This window comes from Empidonax traillii, unplaced genomic scaffold, assembly GCF_003031625.1.
Source record: "Empidonax traillii isolate 1590-97213 ecotype Southwest subspecies unplaced genomic scaffold, ASM303162v1 scaffold275:size1536655, whole genome shotgun sequence".
In the NCBI taxonomy this organism is placed as follows: Eukaryota; Metazoa; Chordata; class Aves; order Passeriformes; family Tyrannidae; genus Empidonax; species Empidonax traillii.
In genome coordinates this window covers 142,127-155,253 of record NW_020955468.1, presented here as the reverse complement: position 1 = coordinate 155,253, position 13,127 = coordinate 142,127, and the positions used below count along the sequence as shown (strand labels likewise).

Sequence of the window (13,127 nt, the reverse complement as noted above, 5' to 3'; positions counted from 1 at the left end):
TCATAAAAGGTCTAGCCCAGTAGAGACCAAAAAGGTGTTTGCAGGAAGGATGGCCATCAATATGGCTACACTTTAACTTATTTAACATGCAATTTTCCCTTCACATATGATCCTTCATGTTCCTGGATTCTTAAAGAAACAGCCTTTCCTCATTTAAAGTTACTAAGAAAGTTACAATCCCTTTCGTTTTCTATGGGCTTTTTCATGGACCATCCATGCTTTTGTAATCTAGAAGTGCTGCAGTATGAACTACTCTATCTACTTTAACCAAAAAAAAGGAAAAAAAAGACTTCATGGTAGACACAGCTACAACAAAAGCAATAGCTACCTTCTTAAATGGATCAAGGAGACATTGTCATAATTCATCAAACACCCCACATGTTACAGAGACCACTGGTGAGCACTGAGCAGCACAGGACTTGTGAACATTAGTCTGTCTCTTACTTCCCCATACTTCTCTTTACATTGCTGATGTCACAATCCACAGAATTATTTTCTTATCCCTTCTTGTGATTAAACTTTGAAATCTTTCACCCATCTTCCATCTCTCTGAGTATAATGAGAATCAGAAAACAAAACTGAAAAATCATTTGGTCAAGCTTGAATGATGTTTAATTTTTACTTTTAGTATATTAAAAAACTGTGTGTTGAACTACTTTTTGTTTAATACTGTGAGATAATTGCTTCTTTTGAATTCTGTTTATGTCTCTGTGAGGCACAATACTGTCCACTGAAACCACATGGTATCATACTGCTAAGCAAAATCCCAGCAAAATTACCTCACAAGAGTGTTAGCAGTAAGACTGTGGTTTGGTGTTTCAAAAGAAGTGGAAAAAATCCAGCCGTGCTGGGCTTTTGGCTTTGCTTATGCTACTAGCTGGAATTGGGTTGGCTCAAGGAAAACTGAAAAATAAAAATTAAACCCGAGAGGATGGGGTTGTCAGGGCTAGCTGGTGCAGGAGTAAAGGAGAAGGGTGTGGATGTCTGTGGACTGTAGTGACATTTACTGAGTGCCTGAACAAAGTGATCATTTCTCCTTCCTATGACACTTCTAATTCACAATATTAGAGAGCAATGCTTTCATTTACGATTGACTAATTGACTTGCCCTAAAAGCTTTTTTCCACTTTTAGCAGGTATGATGCTGCAAAAATCTGACAAAGTAACAAAAAAGCTGATATGAGGTCACCAAAAAGACTGCAACGTTCACATACAAAGGTATTAGACTAGAAAAAAAGTAACTGCAAAACTGAATGGAGCTAATGCTGAAGGATACAAGCCTGAGAATCAAATTCTCACTCTCATCTGACTAAGCCAGCAGAGGCTGAGGACACCAGAGAAGGGTAGGTAAGGAACAAACACTCTGCCCCTCCCACTCCTCACCCAGTTCCCTCTGACTGATGCTTAGAAATGCAGTGATGGGCTCCAAAGGACCTGTGTCCAACCCTGCTTAGCCGGAAAGAGAAATGCTTCTGTCAGGCTTAGAGAAACAAATGGGAACACCTCTCTGAAGAATTAATAATGAAAGGAATTAAATGTTTTAAAATGCTGTCAGATAGCAAAATTTCTCATAAACACAGAAAAGACATTTAGAGTCATCAAGTAAATGTTCTGAAATGCCTTCTTATGACATGGAACATCCTTCTTTTCATAAAATCAGCTACCTAACTTCTGGAGAGGCTCCTGGACTTCCCTATTAAGTCCTTAAGTGACAGCTCCACCACCTCACCTTTCATTTTCTTCAACAAGACTTATTTCTCCCGAGAAAGCTGCCTTTTTACAGCATCACCCTTTGACTGGACCTAAGGTAATTTTTTTAACAACTGGCAAAAGGTGTGATTTTAAAGTGCTTTCTAAGGAATCATAGCTGATACCTCCACAATCACGTTTCTTTTCCCCCCTCATCCTTTTAGTGTTCCTTCAAATGAATAGCAAGCCTCTAAATGATATTGCCATACGGGCAGAAATTGAAAGAATAATAAGCATATACATATATGTGAACACACAAACATCTTTAATTTTCCACTTTTGCACATACAGTACTGAACCACCAGCATTCTCAATCTTGCACCGTCTCAGTGCACTACAGAGAAGAGTGGTGGCCTGAATTTCTCAGTTAGTTTTGGTTGGGTTTTGTTTGTTTTTTTTTTTTTTTTTTAATTAGACCAGACATATAACTTAAAAAAAGAAGAAAAAAAAAAAAAAGCAAAATGCATATGAAAAGAGATTTCTATGCACTCTGTCTTTTCTAGCAGTTACGTATTAGAGTGTACTTAGCACAGAGTGGGAATTCTCAGGTAAACAATGCTACCGTTTCCACTAACACCAGCATTGTTAATCACTGAAAAAAATTTCCAATAATCGTACTACCTTGTGCCTGCAACTAGGTCATCTTGCACAGAGAAGCAAAGGTTAAGCACAAGATCTGGTTTCTACTTTGCAAAGCTTGTAAATTACATCGCATGATCGCGCAAATGAAGCAAGGCAAGATGAGAAAATGAAGAAGAACGAAGCTGTATAATCTAATCAGAAGCCAACAAGGGGGTTTCTTTATCTTTCTTTTCCTCCCTCAGAGACAAAGGGAGGCTTAAATCCTTAAAACACAGTCTGGCGCTTCGTTTTCTTTCACAGCTTTTGGTACTGTCGAGCATATATATGCACACCTATTCTTCGTGTATTGATGTGCAGGTCCTCATAAGTATGCGTGCAAAAAGAAAGGGAAGAACCGCACAGAGCTCTTCAAAGGGCACTGAAGCAGCTTCCTGTCACTTCAGAAACTAAGTACCGGAGCACTGTCATTCTTAAGCAAAATGTATTTGCGCCTCTAAAGAATTTCATCTCCATCCCTTTGCTGCCCGCCACGGAGGGCATCACTTCACTTCCTCAGTGTCGAAGCGCCTACTGCTTCCCCGATCTCCCGCATAATGAGCTGACCTTTGCTTTAGGTTCATCGACTTTCGACCAAGGTAACGAACTGGAAGGAGCACGACCATCACCAGCGGTTTTAAGCAACGCACCGGCTCCCTCCCCTCCCCTCGCTCCGCGCCGGGGTCCCCGGGCGCCCTGCCCTGCCCTGCCTCCCGCCGTGGGGGCGGCTTGCTCCCGAGCGTGTGTCCCCGGGCTGGGGCAGGGCCACGGGCGGCAACGGGGGGGCCAAGGGCCGGCGCTGCCAAGGCGCTCCCACCCGGGGGCCACGTCTCTGAGCGACGGAGGCGCCACCGGGCTGGGCTATCCAGGCGGCTCCTTCTGCGGCGGGGCGGGGAGCGGCGGGGTGCGGGAGATCCTCCCCTCCGCCGCTTGCCCCGCAGGGACCCCTCGGGGCGCACAGCACGGGCACGTCGCCGGCCCCAGGGGATGCCCGGTGACCCCGGGAGGCCCCGGCAGCGCCCCTCGCACGCCCCAGTCCCCCGCCCCGCCAGCGGCTCCTGGTCCCCGAGCCGGGAGAGGCGGGACGGGCCCGCACCTCTCCCGACGGGGCTCCCGGCGAGAACCGGCCCCGCAGCCCAGCCCTTCTCCCGCCTCCCCGCCGCGTTCCTCTTCCTCCCACCGAGCTTGGCGGTAGCCCCGGCCCGCGGGGTCCCGCAGCCCACGCCTGACCTCTGCGGGACGGCGCACACCGACCGCGCGGGGCACCGAGCGGCGTCCGAACCCACCGTGTCCGCCTCGCAAGGAAGCCGGTGACCTGTAGATAGCGATAGGCACTGAATGATGTTTGCTGCTGCCGTGGAAATGGTGAATGTGGTGAGCGCCCAAACTGGAGGCGCCCCACGCCACCCCAAGGAGGCCGCTGAGAGTGAGCGGGACTATCCAGAGCAGGGCCAAGCGGCCGCCGGCGCTGCTGCTGCCGCTGCTGGCGGGTCCCGGCTCCGGGCTGCCCCTAAGGAGCCCCCCCATCCTCCGATGCGCGGCGAGCCGGCCGGCGGCGTCCTCGGGAGGAGCAGCAGCCACAGCAACGGAGGCAAACTTTGGGCAGAGGCGCTCGCACACACGCACACGGCGCTGGCTGCAGCTCACCGCACCAGGCGAGCCATCTCTTCCCTTTGGGAAAGCCTATGAGGATCCTTTTCTCCAGGTCTTCTTCTACCCAAAACAATCCAAGACATAGTCAGAGGCAGAGAATCCAGGCAGTTCAGAGCCTTCGCAAAGAGGTGCAAGAGGGGAAAAGCCCCGCGCCCGAACAATCGCTAGTTTCAGCTTTCGCGGGGCTGGTGCTCATTAACAATACTCCACAGTTGCAAGGGCTACGAGAGTGCCAAGCATTCCCCCATCCTCAGTAATCCACAGTGTAGCCAATCATGCCACATTTCTGCTAAAAAAGAAAAAAGGGGATGCCACTCCATCAGCCAGCGCTGGGAAAGCAGAGAAAAATCAAACTGCTGCTCTTCCCTCCATTCATCTCCAAACTGGTGAGCCCTCACCGAGAGAGCTCTCTCCCGGAGCGCACACACACTCACACTCGCACACACACACACACACACACACACACTCGCACACGTCGCCAGACAATAATCAGGCTGCTCCGGCAATCTCAATGGTCTGGCTATTGACAGTAATACCCGAGGATGTTTTCAGGGAGAATAGTGCACCCTTATGAAAGAAGCTGGGAAAAAAATAAAAATAAAAATAAGCATGCTTGCAAGGAGCAGGGCTATGCAAATCTGCAGTCTCCGAACAGCAAATCGCTGAGGCTTGGATGCAATGCAGAGGACGAGCCTATGTTAAAGAGGGAGGCTGAGTTCAGCTCCCACACAGTCGCGCTGCCTCTCCTCAGCCTTTCGGGAGCCGCGCACTGCCAGAACACGGCTCGGGCGGTGCGGAGGGGACACACACACACACATACACACACACACACGCCGCTCTTCCCCACCCGCCACCCACCCGCGCCGCGGAGTCAGCAGCACAGCGGGAGCATTTCCCCTCCTCCGATAGTTCAGAGATACCAGTGTCTTGAAAACCCACTTTCATCTTAAAAAGAACGGATTCGGGTCTTTTAACTGGCCTAAACTTCGCCCATCCGATGTTTCCCTCTGTCTATTCGAGCGCCGGCTGTGATTATCCGGTAATTACACACACGGCGCCAAACAAAGAGTTACCGGGATTTTCTCCGGCACCACTCAACTACCGCACCTCGGCCGCCCACCGCAGACGCGGCCGCAAACTGGGCTGAAAAAAGCCTTTCTGGGCTGAGCCCCCCCCGTTCCCCACGCAGCTGCAGGGCGGCGCCTGCAGCTCCCGCTTCGCCCTCCGGGTGCGGAGCCCCGCCGCGGCGATTGCCCCACGTCCACCCTGAAAACAGGAGGGAGAGCTGCTCTGCCCCCTCACACATACACACACACACAAAGCCGAGGGTGGGAGATGTCACGTTTAAAAGCAAGGGTCGGTATTCAAAGGGAAAACCTATCACCCCCCGGCAGGTCCTGCGCCCCCCGGAGCCGGGCGCGGAGGCGCAGCTCCTGCAGTACCGCACCTGGGCACAGCAGGGTGTGCGAGCCGCACACTCCCGGCCCTCCTCCCTCTCCATCCCTCCCTCCCTCCCTCCCCCGCTCCCAGCCTGCCGTAGATCTTGTGCCATGCCTTCAGCAGCATGAGATCATGGGTGCGGGGTGCGGATGCGTGAAAGCGAGAGGGCGAGCGGTGGGCGTGAGAATGGTTTTTTTATACATTTCGCGTTAATTTAAACGAAACCGCTGCAAATTGCTGAGGCGCTAATTCACGCGGATGCGAAGGGAAGTCAAAACCTTTACTGAGCTGCGTAGGCTGAGGAGGGAGAAAGGCGTTTCACTCCAGCTCTGCTCAGCCCAGGGCGGATTGCTCCCCCCGGCGAGAGAAACGCCCTTCACCGCCGGGTCGTGGCGGGGTGAAAAGACCCCAAAGCCCCTGAGCAGGGGCGAGCAAGTGACAGCTCCTGCCCTGCCCCGGGGGCGGTGCTGGTCACACCCCTGCCCACCTGGACGCACCGCAAAGCAGCCTTCGCCGCGTACTCAAAGTTTTGCCAAGACGCCGCGGTAAATTGTAACAAGACTTTAACGCAGCGAGGAAAGCATCAGGCGGAGTGTCCGAGCCCTTTCTGCGCTGCCTGGAAGGGCAGACACGCAGTCGGAGGAAGCCCGCAGGGGCGCAGGAGGCAGAGGCTCCCCTCGCCGAGACCGCAACGCGCCCCGGCCCGGGGGAGTGCTTCTGCGAGGAGGCGGGTTATCCTGTAACACCCCCGGCTCGCCACAGGGAGAAGCAGCTTATGAAGGAGTCAGTGACCCTTCCAACCTGTCTCAAAAAGCCTCGGTGAAAAAGAAGAAACACCAATTTTCCAAACTATCAGCTTGCAACTGCCATGCACTGTCACCTCCTAAAAAATAGAAGACAATAAATTCTCGTAAGTTTTGGACTTAAGGAAAGAAGAAAAAAAAGAATGAAACCTTAAAGAAACGTCAGCCTGGATTTGCCAGCTCTTATGAAATTAAAACCCTCTATATATGTTTCCTGTTCACGCAAGTAATGTGTTTTAGAAATTTCATCCATAAATACCTCTAGGTTTTCTATCAATCTGACTCAGGAAACAAAATATTTCAGTCACTGGAACCAGTTTTTCAGTAAATCGTTCACATGTTGCTGCCGTTTTAGAAACAGGCAGTTGTTAACCGGCTGTTCTTAATGATTCTAGACATCTTACAGACGAGGAACTTAAAATTGTTATCACTTCCCTGAAATAGGAAGTCGGTGTTGCCAACCGTGTAACGATACAGTTGGTAGCGCAGTTGTTCAGATACAATTTCGGTTGGCAAGTCCTGTATAGACGTAACTTTTGCTGGGCTGTTCTAAGGCCGCCATCAAGAGCTGTATTGTGCTACTTTACAGTGGGAGTTTCCCTGCTGGCATCCAGAAAAACATGGCTTGCTCCCCATTGAGGGATTCCCAGTAGGTGTAACCTTGCAAGGGAGGTTTTCCATAGATCTCTTCCAGCCTGAGTACTGTATATTCAACTTTGGTTGAAGACACACTTAGGATTAAATAGAGCTTTGTGTAAGCACTCTTCTCTGTGTTGCTGGAATATGTTTGTAGTTTGAGCACTATAATCCAAATTCTTGCTCCGTCTGCCATCTATTGTGTCAGGGAGGCCTAAAGAGCTTAAATACCAGGGACAAATGAGTAAAATGTTTAGGTACCTCCAAGGTACTTAATTTAATATTTTACTGAATATAAAAGGGTTGTTTAAGTACCTGACTTTATTAAATGGGTACTATTTATGCAGCACGCACACATAACTGCCACTAAAGTTCCTAGTTTAAGCTTCTGCTTGGAGGCTACTTAGAGAAGTTTTTTTCATCAAATAGATTATAATGGGTCACTTTTAGGTGTTACATTATGATGTTAAACACTACTTAGGGACTGTTAAATTAATGGATTGTTTTGCTGCTATGTATCCAAACCAAGAATTGAGGACACAGAGGCCAATCTTCACAAAGCTATTTAGGCATCTAACTCTTCTTTAAATACCCTATTAAAATCTGAACGAGGCCACTGCCGCTTAAGTAGGCATCCCTTTTTGGATCTGGCAATGTGCTGAGCACCTTGGATGTAGTAGCTCTAATTTTAATAACATTTGACATTTTCCTGGCTCTGCACTCTGAACCACAAACAAGACAGGGACTATCCAGGTTTCAGGGAGGAGAAAGGGTGGACGAATGCAATGCATGGGTGAGGAATGGGGAGAAGTAATTTTCAGAAAATATCATTAAAAGATTGAAAATTAAAAGAATAACAGGAAGGTGAAGAAGGAAGTGTGTATGAAAGCAAATGAAAGGCATATGGGGGGGAGAGGAAGGCAAAAGAAGGACATTCCAGGGAGTAAAATCCTCTCTTGCTCTTTTTTTGGTTTGTTTGTTTTTGTGATTACAGCTAGCACTTCCTTCCAATTTGAAGGAAATCCTGGTAGTCAGATACTTATAATTTTTGCATGTTTTATTTTAAAGGAGGTTGTAGGTGAGCGTCATTCTCTTCTCTCAAGTAACAGGTGATAGCACAAGAGGAAATGGCCTCAAATCACATCAGGGGAAGTTTTGATTGCATATTTGGAAAAATTTCTACAACACAAATGTTGCCAATTATTGGAAGAGGCTGCCCAGGGAAGTGGCTAAGTAACCATCCCTGGAGGTATTTAAAAGACTTGTAGAGATTTAGATTAGATACTGGGAAGAAATTCTTCATTGTGAAGGTGGTGAGGCATTGGAACAGGTTGCCCATAGCAGTTGTGGATACCCCATCCCTTGAAGTGTTCAAGACCAGGCTGGATAAGGCTTAGAGTAACCTGGTCTATAACCTGGGAGCTTTCCCTGCTCCTGGCAGGGGTGTTGGAACTAGATGATCTTTAAGGTCTGTTCCAACCCAAACAATTCCAAGACTCTATATGGCACCTGGGGACATGGTTTAGTGGCAGATTTGGCAGTGCTAGGTTAATGATGATTTTAAAGGTCTCTTTCAACTTAGATGGTTCCATTATTCTGTGATTCTCTTTAAAAAGCTTAATTGGGTGTTTAAGTTTAGTTGGAGTTAGGCTTTTTAATGACAAGTAAAAGCATCTGCAAGTAAACATTATGAAAACCGATGGTAAGCAGCATTTCTTATTTAAAATGCTTTTTTATGCCCTATTGACATAACAGTGGGAATCTTTGTTAGCTAAGGACTAACTGAAGTTGAAATAACCTGGTTTCATTCCCCAAGGGCACAGAATCACGTGCTCCCAACACAATCAACATTGTGGTCTGTGAAGGTTCATTGAAAAAAGGCAGAAGTGGTACAAAAGAAGGCAATAAACAAGACTTTGTGTAAACAAATAAATGTCCCATTGTAAGCATAGCAAATAAAGTGTGAAAATAAACTGTAGTGTTCACAAGGTAGCTTTTAGTATCTCAAGGACTTAGCCCAGTGAAGTTAGCCCACTTAACACTTACCCCGTGCAGGTCACATTGGTAGTAAATGTGACTTTTAATCAAGGTATTTCTACCAAATGAACTCTGTTAATACCAGTAGGTTCCTAAGTTTATGAGCAAGAATATCCTTAACTGTAAAAACACATCTTTCCCTAATTTCTTCTAGTATTTAGTGCTCCCTAATTTATTCTAGGTGTTTATCCTATAAACACTAAATGCTCCTAAACAAGATTCATACAAACAAAAAAATACTTCCATGAGGATAATTTACATTCCTTCCTCAGATAAAATCAGATGTTTATTGCTGGTATGACCATATCTCTCTACAGCAGTACAGCTATATCAGTTAAGATGGACAACTTCAGCAACACCAGCAAAACAAGTGCAGACCAAGCCTTAGGCCAGCAGAACTTGTCAATTAAATTCAGGGCTTCTTTAGGTTAAGTGCCGCCTTATGCAACCAGGCTTCTCTGGCTATCTCTAGTTAGTGTTGCAACATCCACTCTTAAACTTCTGAAGCTCGAGTGCTGTTTAGCAAACTCATATAGCAAAACACGTTGACAAATATTTATCTGTATTACAGCAATACTATTCAATTAACTATGCAAAACTTTAACACACTACCTGTTTTACACTGCAGCTTCTCTCCACTGCTAGTTCTGGAATCTCACTTCATTTGAAAACACCTGGATATTTTGTGATTACAGTTAAGCAGGCCAGAATTTATATTTATCCATCTAACAGATAAAGGCTTAGAGAAGAAAACAGTCAAGCTAATGTTTCCTCTCACCACTACAAAATCTGCTGAATTTAATGACCTATACACTATATGTTTGGAGATGTTTAATTTCCTCTTTTAAACAGCAGACAATGTTCCTTTCAAAAGCCAGTGAATTGCAAGATACTGAAACAAGGCCTGTCATCCATGTCCAGTTTGTGTCCTAACCCTGTATAACCTAGGGCAGAAACCCTTTACTTTAAGCCAGTAAACTTTATCATATGAAATACTTCCAGACTTGGAAGGTAAAAAAAAATATAATTCTAGGAGGATGGATGGAGTATTTATGCAGTCATAAAATACAGAGAAATTCAAAATTTTGGTGATCATGTAAGAAAAGGGAGTTTACACTTGAAATACTTAGGCTGCTTTTTCTGTAGTGCAGCTATTCCCTCTCTATGGATAGTTCAGAATAAATCCTGGTACAGTTAGTAAGTCTTTCTGTACATCCAAATAGGCTTAAATCTTCATAATAAATGTTTCTTGACTCTGTGTGTATAAATTAATCTCTTTCTCCCTATTCCTTGCTGTCAAAAGCAAGCTGATTTTTATTTTGTTTCATTTCATTGAAACCATAAGCCAAATCCTTTCAATTTAGAACAGAAGTGGCTGGTAGAGAACATTTTCCAGCGGGGAATTTTGTCTCTGAAAAGAAGGTCCCTCTTGGTCTGAAATAGCCCTGATTTGTCCTTAAGCCACCAGGGCACTTTGCCACATCTGTCCACCCTTATTTGTGCTAGCCCTGGTTTGGCCTGTCTTGAGGAGGATGGCTCACAATCCACTGGGTGTTGTCTTTTGCTGGCTCCTGTTCCTCTGATGCCACTTAATTTCATATTTTCTCTCTTTTTTTTTTTTTTTTCAGTATAACTTTGCACAAAGGGTTCTAACACTTTGGTTAGGTTCTCTCTTTCCCTCCAATGTAAAGTCAGAGGAATTAAGGCCAAATCCAGATGTATACACATAGAGGCATTTAAGAGATTTGTAGTCCTGTATCAAATAGGGCAGGCTGTAGTTATGTTCTCTCAGGACTATTGCATGAGCAGTTAATTCTATGGGCAATTAGACTGCTGCAGAACCTGCAAGAGGCTCTGATCTGTACCAGTGCTGCGGCAGGAACTGGCACTGCGTTGCTGCAGAAAACAGAGATCCCTGATACAGCTTCAATGCTACTGATTTGAACTCCTCAGGAAATACTCCAGCTAGGGACAAAAAAAAAAAAAAAAAAGCCCACCACAAAAATAGGTTGCAAATTAGTCATCCAGAAGTTCGATGATAAATGCCAATAACAGAACCCAGCATTTTTTTCTTTTGTATCCAGTACAAGCATATTAAGTGTATGAACAAATAGGCTTTGCATAAAGGCATCCAGAAATAACAAAAGTTGTGTGTTATAGGGTTGTTTGCAGCTCTTGATATTGTTTACCATGCACAATAACTAAGATATTAAATGCCATGTCAAGGCAAAGCTCACAATAGACTCATAGTGCAACAGCCAGAAAATGGAGAAATTGAGTTTAAAGGCAAGGCAAGGCAAAATTGATTGCTTGCCCTTTTTTTTTTTTTTTTTTTTTTTTTGGTGGGAAGCCTGCTGGTAGCCGAGAGAACCCTAAATGATGTTTGTGTAGTACCTAAAGTTAGGAGTGCATTTTTAAGCAGGTTTTCCTGACAGGATTTCTAAGATGCCACTCGTTATGACTCACGAACACCACATGACACCCCCCCACCCTGCTGGCCTTGGTGGAGAAGATGTACAGTGGAGTTCCACCTCCTGCCTTCCCTGAACGTGTTAGTCCTGCAACAATATTGACAAAGAAAGGAATAAGGTACAGCATACTATTTGTCCAGTGGAATACATTTCTTTAGACTCCAGGCAGTGGTAGTGTTACAAGTCAGCTGCAGAAATAACTGAATTTAAAAAGCAGAGTTGTAAGTAGACAGCATTAACTTTTGGCATTCATAACTCTAAAATGTCCAAATACTTATTTAGCTTTAAGCTTCTTTCTTTCTCACCATCCCACCCTTCCCCCTAGAAAAAGCATCACCATTTTGCAGAAAACATATTTGTAGTGCCAAGCAAATTTCCTATAGCTGAGTTATGAACCTCTGAACATACAGGTTTAAAATGGAAATGCTGACATAATCTTAAATGTAGTGGCACAAATACTGCCACTACAATAATCCTTGTAATCTAATATATTAGCCCTAGGGGGATGGAGACTGAATTGCTGGTCTCAGACAGCCTTTCTGAGGCTCAATTCAAATTGCATAATTATTCTACATCCAAAAAGTTCTTTAAAACACATTTCAAATGCAGCATTGTACATTCCAAAATATTAGTTCTTCAGAGATTGATTTGACTTTTCTTTTTCTACTTTAAAGAGATATATGACCTCAGAGGTATGTGAAAAATCATTAATCAAGTTTATACCATGTAACACTCTTTTGTGTGTGAAAGACTTATTTTTTTTTTCTAGATTCCCTCAGTTGCGTTGCCAAGGTGATTCCCCTAGAGAGCCATGTGTTTATCTTGACAGGTGTTAGTGAGATCTGTGGAGTCTCAGTGGAATTGTTACTGGTTGCTTTGCAGTACAGTAGAAAACATTAAGTCTGCAAACTAATGAACTTACCTTATTACATTCTAAATAAAATAAACCACAGAGTAAGTTGGATTAATCTACTAATGCCTTTCTAATGAAGCTTTTATTGGACATATGGTGTGGTCTTGCTGTTTTCTTCATATAGTTAGCACAAGCTAAAACTCAAAATAAAACCTACATGTACCTCTTCTGTGCCATACCTGTATCTAAAACTTGCTATCTCAATTATATTCAAACTGCTATTTTACTGGCATAACCTTTGATTATCATTTGCAAGACTAAGTGGATTAAAAAATAGAAAAGCAATCAGATTAAAAAAAGAAACAGGAATCACCAGTGATAGGAAAAGAGAAAATACAACTTCTACTGCTGTTCTTAGGGGAAAATTTAAAACCACTGCTAGTAACTTATAATTACTGTAAAATGCATTCTGTGACCTGTCCTGACAATGTCAGGGAATCATTAATTAAGTATGTAACTTCCAAAGTTAAATAATCATTTCTTGGTTACAGTTCATTTGTGTTTTCCAGCACTGAGCTGTAACACACTATATTTTTGTAGTGCAGAGAGGCAACAAAACAATAGGTGCTTTTAACAAAATAGAATGAGTCTTAAGCAAGGTGAATCAAGGTACCATCATTTTCAGCCAGCTATGCCTTTTGCTTTTAATTGCCATATTCTTTCTCTCTGTATATGTACAAGATCAGAACACAAGAAAAATCATTCCTTAGCAACATTCATCTTCTGGGAACATGCTGCTGAATTTAGGTTTAAAACCGTAACGGCATCTCAAAGAACAGCAATAGCTCATGTACTTCAGCTTTGATAT

General features: G+C 44.6%; 1 protein-coding gene across 9 annotated transcripts in view; it reads right to left on the bottom strand.

The window, feature by feature from the left end:
- NRXN1 (neurexin 1) overlaps positions 1–13,127 on the bottom strand; it is a 426,871-nt gene that overhangs the window by 278,242 nt on the left and 135,502 nt on the right. For 4 of the 9 annotated variants that reach the window (XM_027889912.1, XM_027889914.1, XM_027889915.1 and 1 more), the window contains exon 1: positions 3,653–4,763. The exons of 4 other annotated variants lie outside the window; for them this stretch is intronic. In XM_027889912.1, coding sequence (XP_027745713.1) covers positions 3,653–3,893 — 241 coding nt within the window. In that variant the 5' untranslated portion in view covers positions 3,894–4,763. Of the gene's footprint in view, positions 1–3,652; positions 4,766–13,127 lie in introns of those variants that run through there. One more of the 9 variants, XM_027889911.1, reaches the window with a different exon arrangement.